Below are 17,363 nucleotides of genomic sequence, written 5' to 3' on the forward strand. Positions count from 1 at the left end.
AGTTCGTGAGATATTCAAGCAGCATGAAATTACTTATAGCTACCGCAGGAAACCGGGAAGGACGAGTTTCAGTCAAGGTTTCAATTCCATTTTGTGGGGCTTTTTAATATACTTTCTGTCGCCCTTTCCCTTTAAAGTGTGGCTGCCTTCCTCTGGCGTGCGAGGTTGGGTGGCAGCCCCACTCCCACATCCATGCTCCCACGTGGGGGTTCAGGCTAAGACTGAGAACCAGAAATCTACAAAAACTCAACTCATGGTTTTTTAAATAGTTTATATGGTAAAAATACAGCAAAAAATATTTTTTTTGTTCAGGGAGGAAAAAATATACTGCTATGGTTACGGTTCTAAGGATGACGTAAGACCTCTGGCTCCTCAACCGTGCACTGTAGTGTCGCTGACTTCCACCACGGCTGCTCCAGCTTCAGTCGTTAATCAACGCTAAGATCATACTGTGGAGAGAAGACATTCAGATCACCCATGGTTCCTGCAGGCATGTCCCACACAGTCCGCTGTGCCCGCATCACATCCCTAAGGCTCATCTAGGGACCTCAACGCCCATTTGAGTAAAAGACGATTATTTACATGGAAAGAAAAAAAAGATCTATGTTGGGGTTTCTAGGTGCCCTGTGTTTTTTTTCACTAAAAAATAAGGTAAACACAGTGGATATAACCTAACACCAATATTGGGCTGCCATCTAGGAAAAACAAGCTATGTCCAATTCTCTAGCCAGATCTTTGAATGCCAACCCTTTGTATGCCTGCAACCCCGCCTTCCCTCCCAACCTGCCAACCTAAGACCTTCCTAGTCAGGCGTCTCCTTCCACAACTCATCTCCCACCCACTGGCTTCCACTGCTGCCCTGGTTGGTGAGCTCTTCCCAGACGAGTGCTCTGACCAGGGCGTCGTCACTCATGTTCCAGAACAGCATCCAACCACGGCATCCCAGGCTGCTGGCTTCTACAGAGGGACCGGGTGCTGCTCCCTTGTGTCACGGTGCAGTCTCAGTAAACCCCCCACCAAAACCACCACAGTCACAAGCTGCCATTTCCTTTACTGGGATCAGCTTCGCTCTACTGAGGTCACATGATGAAATGCACAGAAATAACCTGGCATTACTAATGGTATGAGTTGTTTAAAGACTAGTAGTTCAACGTTAACCATACTCAGTGTACTCAGTGCACAGACCAGATTAAGGTAGTAACCAATGCTTTTTTAAAGAATTTTTTTTTTAGAGTTTAGGTCAGCACAAACCTCAGTGCTTACAGTCATTATCTCATTTAGTCCACATCAACCGATAAGGTAGGCACTATTACTATCACATTTTCAGAGGAAGAAATTGAGGCACAGAGCGGTTAAGAAACCTGCCCCAGGTCACACAGTGACTAAGAGGTAGAACCCAGATGCCCCTACACCAGTAATTAAACAAAAAACCAACAGCAGGTTCTACCAATCTAAAAGAAGACGGGCATTTTCCCCCTTTAATTCTATTTAATAAACGCTGAATCAATGCCATATTTAAGGCACCCAGGCAAGCTGTGGCCACAACACAGAAAGGGGCAACAAAATCCCTGCACTGGAAATCTGATGATTTTGTAAACAAAACCCCTCTTCACAGCAACCAAAAGCAAGGGACATCTGAGATGATTCTTTCATCCTGGTCCCCTGAGCCAGGGGTGACTCAATGGGTAAGGCAGCAGCAATGAGCCTAAAAACGACAAGCTCAGAAGAAAGGAGAAAAGAGAAAAGACAAGAAAGAAAGGGTGCAGTGAAGGCGGAATGCAGCTCACTCAGTCAAACCCCTGCCAGATTGCCTGTCATTTCCTTGGTTGTAAAGGACCACACCTTAAACCTGCCCGGACAGCTTCCTGATTCCTCTAAGGCCCGTCTTCAGCCAGTATCTTCCCATTGCTTGACATTCAGCAACCGAGAGCTAACAGACTGTCATCCATTTTTAATTCTTAAGGCGTCTTGGTCTTCTAAGGAAGACTCTGCTCCCTAACCCTACATTAAGTCCCGGAAGTGTGACTGCATTCACAGCTGTCCCAAGAAGCTCCTGCTAGCAGACCTGGGAATGGCCACTCGACTTTGTGCTCAAACAAGTAAAACCTGGAGGCTGGGGATTAAGCGCGAAACCCAAGCATATGCCCTTGACTGGAATCGAACCTGGGACCCTTCAGTCTGCAGGCCGATGCTCTATCCATTGGGCCAAACCACCTAGGGCGACGTCTGACATTTTTTAAACTGCTATCTCTATTCAGTTTCTAATTATTAAGACTCCACTGAGTGATAGAAGTTTCATTCAGTCCAAGTTTTTCCTAACAGCCCTATGCCTATGTGAAAAATTAAAATTCACCTGCAAAAAACTAGGAATGATCTAATTAAGCTCAGATACAAAGGTTAAGCCTGACGTCTAACATCATAAAAGCTTAATCAAGCCATACGCATGCCAACTTCTTTACCTCTGCTTTATCTATGGGTCTGTGATAGGTTTAAAAAAAAAAGTGGCATGTTTATCTCTTAAAACATACCGTAATAAATCTAAGTTTATTCTTTATTTTTTTTTTACAGAGAGGAAGAGAGAGGGACAGAGTTAGAAACATCGATGAGAGAAAATCATTGATCAGCTGTCTCTTCCATATCCCCTACTGGGGATGTGCCCGCAACCAAGGTACCTACAAATAAATCTAAGTTTAAAACAGGGCTGCATAAGGCTTCCAGTGTCTGACAGCCAATCCTTCATATCAATTCTTTTTTTTTTCTTTTTTTTTCCAATTCTTTTTTTTTAATGGCTGTGTCCTGGATGCCCCACACTGAGAATTGGGCCAAGCCAGGCATGTGCCCTGACCGGGAATCGAACTGTGACTTCCTGGTTCATAGGTCGACGTTCAACCATTGAGCCACGCCAAGATTAATTCTTACACTTCCAAACTGTTATAATCAAAGCCTGATGTAATTTTACCAGAATGGACCACTTAGCAGGCTGGAGAATAGGTATCACACCTCAGTTCCTTATTGCCGAGAAAAATAAGCCAAGCTGACTCTAAGGTGCTGAGAGCTACTGCCAGTGGTCTAGTATCCCATGAGTGCGCAATCTTTAGGCTACAAATATTTATACTTAATAACATGCAGTGAGCTGAAACTGGTTTGGCTCAGTGGATAAAGCGTCAGCCTACAGATTGAAGGGTCCCGGGTTCGATTCCGGTCAAGGGCATGTACCTTGGTTGCAGGCACATCCCCAGGAGGGGTGTGCAGGAGGCAGCTGATCGATATTTCTAATTCTCTGTCCCTCTCCCTTCCTCTCTGTGAAAAATCAATAAAATATATTTTAAGAAAATAAATAACATGCAGTGAGAACTCACAACTGGACACCAGGGTAGGAAAGAAGTAGCAAAGACAGTTTAAGCAGGTTGACAACTTTATAGGTAAGGAATAACTAATACTAGAGTAACTCCATTGTAGGTCAGACAGAACGCTGACTCAATGACATACATAAAAACCTACACACTCCAAGAAATTCTCATAACTCTCCAGAGTTTGCCATCTCAATGCTAAATCCTACAGTATGGTATCTAACCCATCAGAAGCAGGCATGGGATCCAGGAGAGGCCTGCTTCCAGGCAAACTCACCTGTAAAGATACATAAAGAAACAGAGCAGGTGGAAACCAAGCTTGATCATGGCTTCTTTCATGTGTGACTTCAGCTGCCCTCGATTGTGGATCTCTGTCGGATCAAACACCCCCATGTTTCCACTTGGCACCATAATGAACCTGATGAATTGAAGGGCGCACACATATTAGAAGGAAAATCAAATCATCAGCAAAAATATTCAGAACTAAGTAACCAATAATAGTCAACCTTTGAAAGTGAGCTAATCGCCGAAACCAGTGTGGCTCAGTGGAGAGAGCGTCGGCCTGCGGACTGAAAGGTCCCAGGTTCAATTCTGGTCAAGGGCATGTACCTGGGTTGCAGGCACATCCTCAGTAGGAGGTGTGCAGGAGGCAGCTGATCGATGTTTCTCTCTCATCAATGTTTCTAACTATCTCTCTCCCTCTCTGTAAAAAAAAAAAAAAAAAAAAAATATATATATATATATATATATATATATATATATATATATAGCCGAAATCGGTTTGGCTCATTGGTAGAGCGTCGGTCTGCGGACTGAAGGGTCCCAGGTTCGATTCCGGTCAAGGGCATGTACCTGAGTTGCCGGCACATCCCCGGTAGCGGGTGTGCAAGAGGCAGCTGGTCAATGTTTCTCTCTCATCGACATTTCTAGCTCTCTATGTCTCTCCTTTCCTCTCTGTAAAAAATCAATAAAATATATATATATTTTTTAAATAATAATAATTTTTTTTAATTTTTTTCTTTAAACTTTCCTGACACAAAACAGCAAACAAACAAGACTCACCGATATATATTCCAAGTGGCAACAGGCAAGTTGAGAAGGAAGATGAACCAGTGCAACGAAACGAGCATTAATAAGGTGACAACGGTGTGGCCAATCAGTTCTGGAATGATCCACTGCAAGGGGAGAACAGAGTACACATCTCACTGCCGGGTTCTTCCTGAATGACATGTCATTTAAAGCTGCATCAACCAACGGTCAGAGAACTTCCGAGCTAGTGTTTCAAGATATTTTTAGACCCAGTGTCCCAGATTTGCAAACTGCTGTAACTGCTTAGCCCATGCAGGCACACCAGGGCACAGCCTGCAAAAAATGCACTTAAATTTCAGCCATGTCTTCTCTGTCCTTAGCACATGTTCCATCATTCACTAAGCAGGTATGAATGACGATTGGGGGGAAATGACAATTGTTACTTTCTATAACCAATATCTATGCTGGAGCCCCTACTCTAATTTGGGACGGTACATCCACATGCATGCTGCCTTTCCTGCCAGAATATCAACCTTAAACATTTTGCAACCTCCAGAATCCAGAAGGAAAATCATTTCTCTCTCTCTCTCACACACACACACACACACAAATACAAAGTGCTTTAACAATTAAAGCTCAAAGTTGAACAGATATGATAATGACCTAAGCTACCAGAATCCCAGCCTGCTGGCTTTCTAGCACTCAGATGCCCTCATCTATGCTCTGGGCTCATTGGGCAATGTTCTACTTCTCATGCCTCCACACCACTGTGGCAGGTTCTCAGTTCACCAGTGGTCTTCTTCTCCTAAGAGTAGACATTTTTCTTTTAATTAAAATTAATAGAAGCTAATATTTATGGAGCTTCTAAAAAATCTGAGTTTTACTTCCCTCATTTCTACAATCAGGGAACCTCAGCTTATATGAACTTTTATCTAGAAAGCTTTCGTCTGCTCATCTCAACTGAATCAGGATCGACGGGTTTCTCTGCATCCAGGCAAGCTCTGCAATTCAGAGCCTTCTTGCCAATGTAAAGTTCTGATTAGAAACCCAAGGCAAAGTGGCTTTAAAACAAATCAGCTAATTAATTCCATTTCTCAGCAAGCCACCAAGAGAAGGCCTTTCATTCAACAGCAGACAGACTAAGCTTTCTTTCCAAAGGGGTGGGAGGGGGGGATGGGGATGGGGAGGGGGTGTCACACAATCACCCTGGTAAGAAACCTTTACCTAATCTGAGTGACAATCTGTGGACAAAGGCACATGGTCATGATTTAAAAATATTGCGAAACACACAGTTCTACCAGCATTCCAATAAGAGACAAGATGCACTCTGAAATCAAATATGCATGTGGATTATCTATCATGGCCTCACACAGAAAACAGAGAACTGCCCTCAGTGTCAGAAACTGAGCAAAGAGATGTCTTACCTTGTTTAATTTCGAACAACATGATCTAGCATTAATGTAATCACATTCCAAATCAGACAGTGTAATTATCTGAGGATCAAGTTAAGGAATTTTTAGGCTTCTTTTATAACAAGTATTTGTTTTTAAGTTTCAGAAAGCAATCCCAGTTGCAAGGCAGAAGTAGACTTGACTTGAAAAAGGCTAGTTATTTCCCTAAAGCTCGCTCATTTGACAACGCAATTTTCGCATTTGTGTTCCTTCAACAAATAAATGGTTTTCACAAAATAATCCTTTCGTTGTGCCCAGTTCTAATGTGACCCATGCAGGACATTCCATCTGAATTCCTCAAATGCCAAGCAGTGGCTATAAAAAAATGGGGAAAGAAGACCCATAGAAACAGTGTAAATGTTAAAAACCTGAATTCTCAATAGTAGAAATAGTGTTTACTTATGCTATAACTATAAAATGCCTTTAAAGATTTAACATATTAAAAAAAAAAAACACAGAATACAAAACTATAAATACAGCATGGTCATCTTAGCAGTCCATATGCTGCAAAAGTTGGGTTACAAATGATCTGTTTTCCTAATATTTTTCTCTATTTCCCACACCTTCTACAATAAACATATATTATACTGTAATTAAGCAAAAAAAAATGGTTTTTAGTAAAAAATAAACTCACAAAGAAACATCAGAGGGACAGACAGACAAAAGAAGGAAAAAAGTCTTCAACTGAGGGGCAATGCCTGGGCTTTACTTTAAAATGGCCCACCATTATTTTTTTTAATAAGCCTAACAACTTTTATTTTTATTTTTTTAAATATATTTTATTGATTTTTTTTACAGAGAGGAAGGGAGAGGGATAGTTAGAAACATCGATGAAAGAGAAACATCGATCAGCTGCCTCCTGCACACCCCCCACCGGGGATGTGCCCGCAACCAAGGTACATGCCCTTGACCGGAATCGAACCCGGGACCTTTCAGTCTGCAGGCTGATGCTCTATCCACTGAGCCAAAGTGGTCAGGGCTCCTTTGTTTTATTTCTGCCCATGACACAAGCATCATTTGCCCAGGATCACAACATGGCAAGGTGTGTCTGCCTTGTTTCCTAACTCAGAATCAATGGCTGCCAGGCCCCAGCAATCACCCTTGGCAATTCCACTCTCATCGATCCCTCCTCCCGCCTGCCCACCAGCACCCTTTCTCAAACCCAGCTGAACCCAGAGGCTTCTCACCTTCCCGTCTTGCCTGTTTCCAACCCACGCTGCCCATTCATCTTCCCAGCTCCCCACTGCATTCCAAATTTCTCAATGGCTCCCTACGGCCTAGACTAGAGAGTGGAAAGCCTTCTCTTAACATCCCAGGCTTCCAAAATCTGATCTAATTCCTAATTCAGCCTTTCCACCCTGAGCTTCTGCTACCACCACCATCAGCCATCGGCTCCACTTAACCCCATCACCCACAGATGTCCTGGGCACGCCTTTGCTCTTGCTCCTGTGCGATTACAAATACCCACCCTTTTTCCTTCTTCCTAATCTCCGGAGTTCAAAGTCCAGGAAAACTCCTATCTCTACACAGTGTCTACCCTGCCCACTTCCCACCACTTGGCTGTAATATTAAGAAAACTAGTTCAACTACCCAAAAACACAGTCATACAATAGGCTGAATTCCATCAAAACACACCCTGACTGTGCTTCACTGTCAAACATTCCACCTAACGTTTTCTATGTACGTATGTTAAACTGGTATTCGCCAAGACTATTTTAAGATATCGAGCCTGATTTTCCAAAGTGCAAAACGAGAAACCCCAGTTTCATTTCCCTGAGTGTGAGCTCCAGTTCCTCCGTCACAAGAGGGACACAGGTCATCAAAACGCAGGCAAATGACGCCCTTTCAAACCTCAGGCGACTGCACCAGAGGAAGGTGGAGCAATGGTTACACACGCACCAGGGAAGTAAAAACCTCCGCACGTTTCAAAGAGAAAATCAGCCCTAACCAGTTTGCTCAGTGGGTAGAGCATTGGCCTGCGAACTGAAAGGTCCCAGGTTCAATTCCAGTCAAAGGCACAGGCCAGGGTTGTGGGCTTGATTCCCAGTGGGGGACTTGCAGGAGGCAGCTGATCCATGATTCTCTCTCATTCTGAATGTTTCTACCTCTCTCTCCCTCTCCCTTCCTCTCTAAAATCAATAAAAATATATTTAAAAAACAAATAAAGAGAAAACGAAGACTTAAGAGAGGTGAAGTAACATGCACGGCGAATATCCAGCTAAGCAAGGAGGCCCGACATCAAACACTTCTCCATCATAATGGATGAAGCCCCACTCAGTCAAGCTGCCCTAAAGCCAGGATGCTCAGGCCAACCAAAGGTTTAAATCTGCCGAACCCGGTGTGGCTCAGTGGATAGAGCGTTGGCCTGAAGACTGAAGGGTCCCAGGTTCGATTCCGGTCAAGGGCATGCACCTTGGTTGTGGGCACATCCCCAGTGGGGGTTGGTGTGCAAGAAGCAGCTGATCAATGATTCTCTTTCATCGATGTTTCTTTCCCTCTCTCTCTCTCTCTCTCTCTCTCCCTCTCTGTAAAAAATCAATAAAATATATTTTTAAAAGAATCTGTCCCACAAGGTTTCCAAGGGAAGAAGGACAATGCAGCTCGTCGGGCGTTTTTCCTGGTTTAAATTTAATGACTTCAATGGATTGGGCGACAACTAGGAAGAAAATGCTCCCTCAAGGGCGGGAAGAGCTACAGCGCATGCAGCTCCTGGGGGGGCCAGTAACCCCCATTGTGGGCCTGGCAATGCAGCTGGAATGCTGTCACAGGAAGAGCTACACATGACACACTGAAGTTCCAAACATGGAGGGACCCAGGAAAATGGGTAAGTTGAGGAATGGCCTGGGAACTGTATAGCACGTGTACAGGTACTACCTTCACAGATCATCAGTCGCCAGGGGCAACCGAAAGCATGCACTGCAGATGGTTTTTAAAATGCATCCTTGCCCTAGCTGGTTTGGCTCAGTGGATAGAGCGTCAGCCTGCAGACTAAAGAGTCCCAGGTTCGATTCCGGTCAAGGGCATGTACCTTGGTTGCAGGCACATCCCCAGTAGGTGTGCAGGAGGCAGCTGATGGATGTTTCTCTCTCATCGATGTTTCTAACTCTATTCCTCTGTAAAAAAAAAATCAAAAAAAAAATCAATAATACATATGTGTTTGTTTAAAATAAAAATAAAATGCATCCTTCCCAACCCTTCCTACAACACGGCACCGGGAAGGGGGTACAGCACCCGTTTCGTTTTGTTTTTTTAAAGAATTAACTCCTGGGCCTGCAAGGTCCCTCCCAAGTTCCCAAACCCGCGAGAACAAAGGGGTGAGCTGGCAGGGGGCGGGTAGTGTCCAGAGAATGCCCAGAGGCGGCAAAGCGCCTCGGCTCGCCCCCACGCCCGGGGTCCAGGAGCGAGCACCCCAGGACGTGGGCACTAGCTCTGGGGACACCCCGCATCCGACAAAGGATCCGACCCTGGGGATCCCCCCCAAAAAAACCCGCCAGCCGGTCTCTCCAGGGCCACCAGGGAGGGCAACCCGCGCCCCCCTCTCCTCTGAAGCCCTGACCAGGCCAAGGTGCCCCGATCCGGGCAGGGCTGCGGTCCGGGCATCGCGGGGGCGAGCGGCAGCGGGCAGGCCGGGCCCGGGCGCCCCGGGAGAGGTCCGCTCGGACCCGCGGCCCGGGCTCGCCACACCCACCCCGGTCCCGGAGGCCCGCACCCTCCCTCCCACGCACCTGCCCGGGTCCCCACCACCCGGGCCCAGCCTCAGCCGTCCCCCCGGCGGCGGCGGGCCCCGGGGAGGCCTCCGCCCGCCTCAGCCAAGGATACGAAGTACACGGAGAGGAAGATGAGCGCGCAGCAGTCGAGGAGAGAGAAGACGAACACCACCGCCTCCATCCTCCTCCTCCTCCACCTCCTCCACAAGCCGCCGCCGCCGGTCCTTCCTTAAACCGGTTCGGGTGCCCCGACCCGCCCCACCCCGCCCTGACAGGGGCGTGTAATCCATTCTGCCGGGCGCGCGGCATGCCGGGAGCTGTAGTCCGTTTTTAAACCGCCTTGCTCCCGGTGCATGCTGGGAAGTGTAGTTCATTGGGGGCGAGTACCTGTCTATAAGAGGTGGTGGGCTAGGTCTCTATGTCAAGGAATTAACCAAGGAGAATTTACTGAATGGTTGTCATCTTCTGGATACACAGCAGTATTTTTTGCCTTGTGAGAATTTTTCTTTTTTTAAATATACGTTTTTAATATAATAGAGCGTCGGCACGCAGACTGAAGGGTCCCGGGATCCATTCCAGGGAAGGGCATGTACCTTGGTTGTGGGCACTTCCCCAGTGGGGGGCGTGCAGGAGGCAACTGATGGATGTTTCTCTCTCATCGATGTTTCTAGCTCTCTATTCCTCTCCCTTCCTCTCTGTAAAAAATCAATAAAGTATATATTTTTTTAAAATGATCATGCTGGATCAAGACATCAGGACTGTCCTGAGTAAATGAGCACATAGGTCAACCTAAGAATGAAGCACACTCAGACAAGAGGCTGTTTGCAAAATTTTGCAGGGGCTGGGACTGGTGGAACCAAGGTATGAGGAACAGGAGGTGAAATATGCCACCACCACCAGGTGGGGCTGCACCTTTAAAAAACGGAGGACATTTGCCCTGGCTGGTATGGCACAGTTGGTTGGAGCTTCCTTCCAGGAAGGTGGTAGGTTCAATTCAATTCCCTGGCGTGTGCGGAGGCAGCTGACAACTGATGGATATTTCTCTCTCTCCCTCTTTCGAATCATTAAAAAAAAAAAAAAAAAAAAAAAAGAATAGAGGCCATTTAATCACTGTAGTAAGTTCTTACTAGTAAGATGTACATGCACTCAGGCTACTATTCAATCTTTTTGGTTTAAATATACAGTATTGTAAATTCTGAATACTGAAATTAATGTAAAATTGTCTTCAAGGCAATAAGTAGTGGAAATAACTCCAATGGTAAAAATATTCAAATATACCAATATTAGTATCTATTGTAGTATTAACTTACTTTCAATTATTGCCTACTGCACCTGAGCCAATCAAAGGTGAAAACACACTCCTTGCCCTGAAGGTACTATTCTAGCCCAACCGGGTGGCTCAGTGGTTGAGCATGGACCCATGAACCAGGAGGTCACAGTTGGATTCCATGTCGAGGGTACATGCCAAGGTTGCAAGCTCAATTCCCAGTGTGGGGCAAGCAGCAGGTCCGTAGATGAGTCTCTCTCATCACTGATGTTTCTCTCTCTCCCTCTTCCTTCAGCTCTGAATAAAAATACACATACATATAAATGTATCTTAAATATATACACTTTATATATATACATATAATAGGTGCCATTCCAGAGCACTTCAGGTCTATCTATATGGGCTACATAATTTGCAGGGGCAAATACATATCTATAATAATAAAAACGTAATATCCTAATTAGATATTTAGATGTGCAGGAGGCAGCTGACAGATGTTTCTCTCTCATCAATGTTTTAACTGTCTCTCCCTCTCCCTTCCTCTCTGAAAAAAAAAATGAATAAAAAATATATTTTTTTAAATGGCATAAGTTAAGTTACTAGAAAAGCAAGCCATAGGGTGGCGGTGGGTTTTTATCTTTTTTTTTTTTTTCCTACCGTCCCAAGTGTCTGCAAAGCTTCCGGTTTTGTTCAGATTCTAGGCCAAGATTAACTTTGCACCCGCATGGAGGTGTGGCTGGAACGGTCGGGGTAAAATAAATAAAAACAAGTTTACCAACAGGCGCCCAGGGTAGAGCCTGACTGGACCCTCCTCCCCGCAGCCGCCGCGTGTGTTTGTTCGCACCGCTGGGAACAATAAAGTTGAGCTTGTTTAAAGGGGTCCTTGTCATCCAGGGACTGTCGCCGGAGCCTGCACAATAAGGCTCCTAGAAACTCCCTGATGCTTTTCCAAGCCTGCCAGTTCTTCTCAGGTGGTTTTTCCCTCGCCTGCGGGACACACATCCCGTGGGGAGCCGCGCGCGCCAGGCCGGCTGCGGCTCATTTCGGGCGCAGCTGGTCCGGCGATTGCTGCGGGCAGCCCCGAGGAAGGACCCCCCCCTCCCCTCCGGATCACGTGACGCAGCGTCCCGGCCTTGGCGGCGGAGACAGAAGGGATGAAGCCCAGTCCAGCAGGTTTCGTGGATAATAAGCTGAAGCAGCGAGTCATCCAGGTGGGCCTCATACAGGGGTCCGCGCCCTCTGCCCACGGCGCCTTCCAGGGTGGCCCCCACGTCGGGATGGAAGAGCCACCCGCCCGGGGGCGGGAGGGGGGGGGACCGTAGGCTGCTCCGCTCCGCCGCTCGCGGTGCAGGGCCTGCGTTCCCGCCGGGGTTTCTAGAACCCGCCGGGGTGGAAGGGCGGGTCCCAGGTTGATTCCAGTCAAGGGCTGGTACCTTGGTTGCAGGCACATCCCCAGTAGGGGGTGTGCAGGAGGCAGCTGATGGATGATTCTCCCTCATAGATGTTTCTAATTCTCTGTCCCTCTCTCTTCCTTTCTGTAAAAAATAAATAAAATATTTTTAATATATATATACTTAATAAATAAAGTTTCTGAGTTTGAAATATTGAGTGTTTATATTTATCCTGTTTTCTGTTTTAGTACCTCACCAGTAACAGATGTGGCAAATACGTGGACCCTGGAATCATGGCATCTGACTTACAAAGGATGTACAGGTAAAGAAATAAAGTCTGCGGGTTCTTGCTTTTCTTTCCTTTTGTTCCATTGTTGTTTGTTTTTTCTCCTATCATTTTTAAACTTTCCACCCTCCTGCCTAAATTTCCCGGTTGATATTAATAACTGCTGACATTCGTTCTCCAGTCCTTAAGTTCAGAATTCAACGTAAGTTACTACTATACATTTACCAATCACGGATTATAGGCAAAGAGCTATCTTTGTTACTAGGGGTAATGGCTACATCTTATCTTTCAGTACCTTATTGTCTGGTCAGGATGTTACTTCTTTTCCTGCTTCATTAAAAAAAATTAAGCCATCAGGCATGATCTCCCTCAGCTTTCTGACTATCAGAAATGTGTCGCCCAGCCCGGACGGCTACACGGGAGTTTCGCTTTGTTCTCCTATGTCTTCACATGTGTCTTTCCTCTGTATATAAGTGTCTGTATCCTACTCTCCTCCTCTCACAAAGACACCAGTCCCATTGGATTAAGTCCCATCCATGTGACCTCATTTTATCTGAGTTACATATTTGAAGGTCCTGGTTCCAAATACAGTCACGTTCTGAGGTACTCGGGGTTGGAACTTCATCTTATGCATTTTGGAGGGATAAAACTCAATTCACAACACTCTGCCTCTTGCCTTCGCAAGCTTAATCCTCGTTTACAAGTAAAAGAGCAGGAACCCCAGAAATCTTAACCCATTTCGATCTCAATTCTAACTCCAAAATCACATCTAAATCTCATCTAACTCAGGTATGGTGTGACTGGAGCTATAATTCATTCTGAGGCTGAGTTCCCCCCCCCGCCCCCCCAGCTGTGAACCTGGAAAATTAGACAAGTTATCGACCACCAAAATACACTGGTGGCCCTTGCTGGTATGGTTCAGTTGGTTGAGCATCTTCCCATGCACCTAGAGGTCGCTGGTTCGATTCCCCGACAGGGAACATTCCTGAGTTGCAGGCTCAATCCGCTGTAGAGAGTGTGCAGGAGGCAGCCAACTGATGGTCCTCTCTCATTGATAATTCTTTCTCCCTCTCCCTTCCTCTTTCAGAAATCAGTAAAACATATTTTTTAAAAAATATTTTTTTCATATATTTTATTGATTTTTTACAGAGAGGAAGGGAGAGAGTTAGAGAGTTAGAAACATCTATGAGAGAGAAACATCGACCAGCTGCCTCCTGCACACCCCCTACTGGGGATGTGCCCGCAACCAAGGTACATGCCCTTGATTGGAATCGAACCTTTCATTTCGCAGGCCGACATTCTATCCACTGAGCCAAACCAGTTTCGGCAGTAAAAGCATATTTTTAAAAAGACAAATACAGTAGTGGACAGGTATAAGATAGACATTTTCATTCCAAAACGGAGAAATTAGAAAGAAGAAAGGGGTTATGGTGTCAAACCAGTCTGAAACGGAGTAACATGAATTCCACTAGGCTTCAATCTGTGGCTCAGGGCCATGTCCTGTGGGCTTGTCTGTGCTTATGGGGTCCGTGTTGGCAGTGGCAGCTCTGCCAGCTTCTGAGCCTCCTGGAGAGTCCTCCCTCCCCCCCCCCTTTTTTTTTTTTAAGGAGGATGCATGGTCCCCGTTGCTTAGCTCTTTTGGCCTGTTCTGTAGAATATCAAGAAAAAATTATAGTTGTAAAAGTGTAAGAACTCCAAAGTTGTTTGAAAATAGGTTTATGGTCTGTGTAAATACAATGGGACAATTATATATTCATGCAAACTTATGTGCGGGAGACTTCAGTACTAAACTTCTGTTCTCTTTTTCAGCATAGACTACGGCCGAAGAAAAAGGAATGCTTTTAGGATTCAGGTAGAAAAAGGTGAGTCTATTAGCGTTACAAATGAATCATTAATACAATTACAGAATGGTTTTAGCTCATGGCCTCTTCCTTTTTGTTTCAGTATTTAGCATCATTACCAGTGAGCAGGAACTTAAGAATGTAACAGAATTAGAAGATGAACATCTGGCAAAAAGACCAAGACAAGGTGAAGAGGATAATGAGTAAGGATTACGGGGCCGAGGGTTTTTTCCTATCTAGCACATGAATCTGATCACGTTCTATTTCTACCCGTAAGACTTTGAGTGGCTCTTCATTGCCCAGGAGGCGCTGTAGTATAACACTTACCTCTGTGTGTTTTCTTGTTTTAATTCGTATTTCTTTAGGATGTAAGAGAAAAGCCTTTACAATTTTTCCCCCTTTTACTTAGGTATACTGAAAGCTATTCAGATGATGATTCAGATATAGAAGATTACCCAGATCCACAGGTAACATTTAATGGACATACTTAGATTCTTTTAAAAATCACGATCAACCTCCTTAGAGAAAAATCAGTGAGAAATACAATGACAGACTTTGAACATCTTCATAGAAACAATTAAATACTTCCTGTGTACAGTGTTAGTGATCTCTGGGGTAAACTGTTGTGCCCATATTTGTTTTGATAGCCTATTATAAAAACAGGGAAAACGAAGGGAAGAGAAAGGCCATATACAGGGCAGACATGTACAGAAAGGGGAATTCATAGCAAAAATGGAAAGGATACATTTTCTACCAGAGTTAACGTTACCAACAAATAGACTTGGATTAATGGAAAGCATGGGAATAGTATCTAAAATTACTTGTAACTTACTCTTTTTCCCCCCCATTGTTACTTCAGTTTTTTAATTTATTAATAACACGATGATACTCATATATGTTATCTAGTTTTTAATTGATGGGATAGTAGTGACTCATTGACTGCCTACCAGCTCATTTTCCTACTTGCTTCTGTAATATTTTTTAGAATTCCTATTTAGTTTTATTTAACTGCCAATTATGAATTGGTACTTTAACTTGGAGTGGCAAGGAGATACACCTTTTTGGGTAGTAAATATTTGTGTTGAAATCATCTCATTGCAAACACCTATTTTTCTGTCTATGTAAATGTTACGAGAGAAGTTGTTGGAAGCATAAAGTAGAAAATGTGTTGATATAGACTGCTAGACCTTCATGAGTACTTACTGAGTAACTTATGCTAAAATCATGTTTCTCCCAGTTGGCAAATCACATGAACTCTTCCCTGCTCTCCTTATATCGGAAAGGAAACCCGGATTCTGTTGCAAATACTCCCGAGGGGGAGCAAAGAGAAACCAGCGGTTCAGCACCATCTGTAGCGTCCAAAACCAGCTCCATTCCGTCGAAGACCCCGGCCAGAGGCTCTGAAGGAGGCTGGTTCATTGACAGAACTCCAGGTGGAAAGAAAGACAGTTTTTTCTTGGACCTGTCAGAGGAGACAAGTAATAAGAAGAAGCCATCATCTGAAATAGAGGTATTTTTATAGTGATATTTTAGCAACTGTGCCCATTGGGTCCGTGGTGGCAGTGGCAGCTCTGCCAGCCTCTGAGCCTCCTGGGGAGTCCTCTTAGCATCTCTAAGAGGTTTCCAAGAATCAAGCCTTTGGGTTTGCCAAAATCTCGTTGAATTAGTAATGGATCTTCTCCAAATCCCTTTGCTTGAATCACCCAGGGTTCCAAAGAGCCGTCTCTCCTGGAGAGTGATAAGAAAAGGAAAGGCAGGTTAAAGAGCAAAGGAAGCAAAAGGAAGAAAGAAGATCTCCAGGAAGTCGACGGAGAAATAGAAGCTGTCCTGCAAAAGAAAGGTGCGGTGCAGGTCTGCGGGCGGTGGGGGCCGTGCTTGCTTTGAGGGAGGCGTCACTCTCCCAGGCTGATCTGCCTGAGGACCTTCCATGTGCAGAGACTCTTATTAGAAAATGTGCCAGTAGCTAATGGGTCTTTATATACTTAATTATTAAATATAATTCTGAGTTGCTACTGAAGCACTAATCTTTTCCCTTCCTCCCTTTTCGTTTACCAGCTAGAGCCGGGGGGCTAGACTTCCAGACCTCCAGCGTGAAGTTTGAAGATGTTGGAGGCAATGATGAGACTCTGAAGGTTATTCAGATTCAGAATTTTACTCCCAGTGGGTATTGCTGATCAGTTATGCAAATCAAGTCCCCATTTTGTTTCTAATAGGAACTGGGGGTAGGAAAGGAGACTGGGAAGGGGAGAAGAGCACACTTAACTTGTGCCCTGTAGGGTATTGAGGGATAGAAGCAGCATAATAGCTTCAACTTTGTCACCACTTTCATTGTAGTGTGCATTAGCCACATGCTTTATCATTTATAAGTGCTGGTATTTAAGAGTAGTCATAATAATGGTTCCTGCTTATTTTTAGTGTCGGCTCTATTCCAGTTCCCTGCTAGTTATTTCTCAATTCATCTGCAAGGTAGATGTTAGGAAATGGAAGCTGAGCGATGTTACCACTGAGGTCATACAGTGGGTACCGGAGCTGGAAGTCAAGCTCAAGTCCAAATCCAAAGCATAGACCCTCTCGCCTATATCTTGCTGCTCCCAAGAATAGGACGTTTCATTCCGTGTTGATTCTCGCCCCCTTGGCCTGGGAAAGACTTCTGTGCTGTTTCTTCCCTGCTAGGAAGTCTGCAAGATGCTCATCCACATGCGTCACCCGGAGGTGTACCAGCACCTGGGCGTCACACCCCCGCGCGGAGTTCTCCTCCACGGGCCCCCAGGCTGTGGGAAGACGTTACTGGCACACGCGATCGCTGGGGTGAGGTTTGCTGGCACTTGGTTGCTTTTGTTATTTTTGTTGTTGTTCGTTTGTTTTTACTCTTTGATTAACTTGAACCAGACTTGGCATAGTCTCAAGAGGACTGATTCCTCCTCCACTATTGTACCTCTTTCATGCTGCTGTTCACGCGATGCTATTTTTTTTAATCTTTTTGTCGTTATTTTTTTTAAACTTTTATTCCTTTATTGATTAAGGTATTACATATGTGTCCT

General features: G+C 44.9%; 2 protein-coding genes across 4 annotated transcripts in view; one reads left to right on the forward strand and one right to left on the reverse strand.

Annotated features, from left to right (window-relative positions):
* Window positions 1-214: 214 nt before the first annotated feature.
* CNIH4 (cornichon family AMPA receptor auxiliary protein 4) lies at window positions 215-9,815 on the reverse strand. Its single transcript, XM_036453434.2, has 5 exons — window positions 9,650-9,815; window positions 5,804-5,872; window positions 4,413-4,525; window positions 3,628-3,768; window positions 215-449 (listed from the first exon to the last, which is right to left on the reverse strand). The coding sequence occupies exons 1-5, from the start codon at window positions 9,716-9,718 to the stop codon at window positions 422-424; spliced, it is 420 nt and encodes a 139-aa protein (XP_036309327.1). The 5' UTR covers window positions 9,719-9,815; the 3' UTR covers window positions 215-421.
* Window positions 9,816-11,874: 2,059 nt separating this feature from the next.
* Window positions 11,875-17,363, forward strand: part of NVL (nuclear VCP like) — a 30,177-nt gene continuing 24,688 nt past the window's right edge. For 2 of the 3 annotated variants that reach the window (XM_036453417.2, XM_036453421.2), the window contains exons 1-9: window positions 11,875-12,015; window positions 12,444-12,517; window positions 14,291-14,343; window positions 14,426-14,525; window positions 14,732-14,789; window positions 15,560-15,832; window positions 16,030-16,162; window positions 16,378-16,454; window positions 16,996-17,130. In XM_036453417.2, coding sequence (XP_036309310.1) covers window positions 11,959-12,015; window positions 12,444-12,517; window positions 14,291-14,343; window positions 14,426-14,525; window positions 14,732-14,789; window positions 15,560-15,832; window positions 16,030-16,162; window positions 16,378-16,454; window positions 16,996-17,130 — 960 coding nt within the window. In that variant the 5' untranslated portion in view covers window positions 11,875-11,958. Of the gene's footprint in view, window positions 12,016-12,443; window positions 12,518-14,287; window positions 14,344-14,425; window positions 14,526-14,731; window positions 14,790-15,559; window positions 15,833-16,029; window positions 16,163-16,377; window positions 16,455-16,995; window positions 17,131-17,363 lie in introns of those variants that run through there. The other variant, XM_036453422.2, reaches the window with a different exon arrangement.

This window comes from Pipistrellus kuhlii, unplaced genomic scaffold (genome assembly GCF_014108245.1).
Source record: "Pipistrellus kuhlii isolate mPipKuh1 unplaced genomic scaffold, mPipKuh1.p scaffold_m20_p_25, whole genome shotgun sequence".
Lineage (NCBI taxonomy): Eukaryota > Metazoa > Chordata > Mammalia > Chiroptera > Vespertilionidae > Pipistrellus > Pipistrellus kuhlii.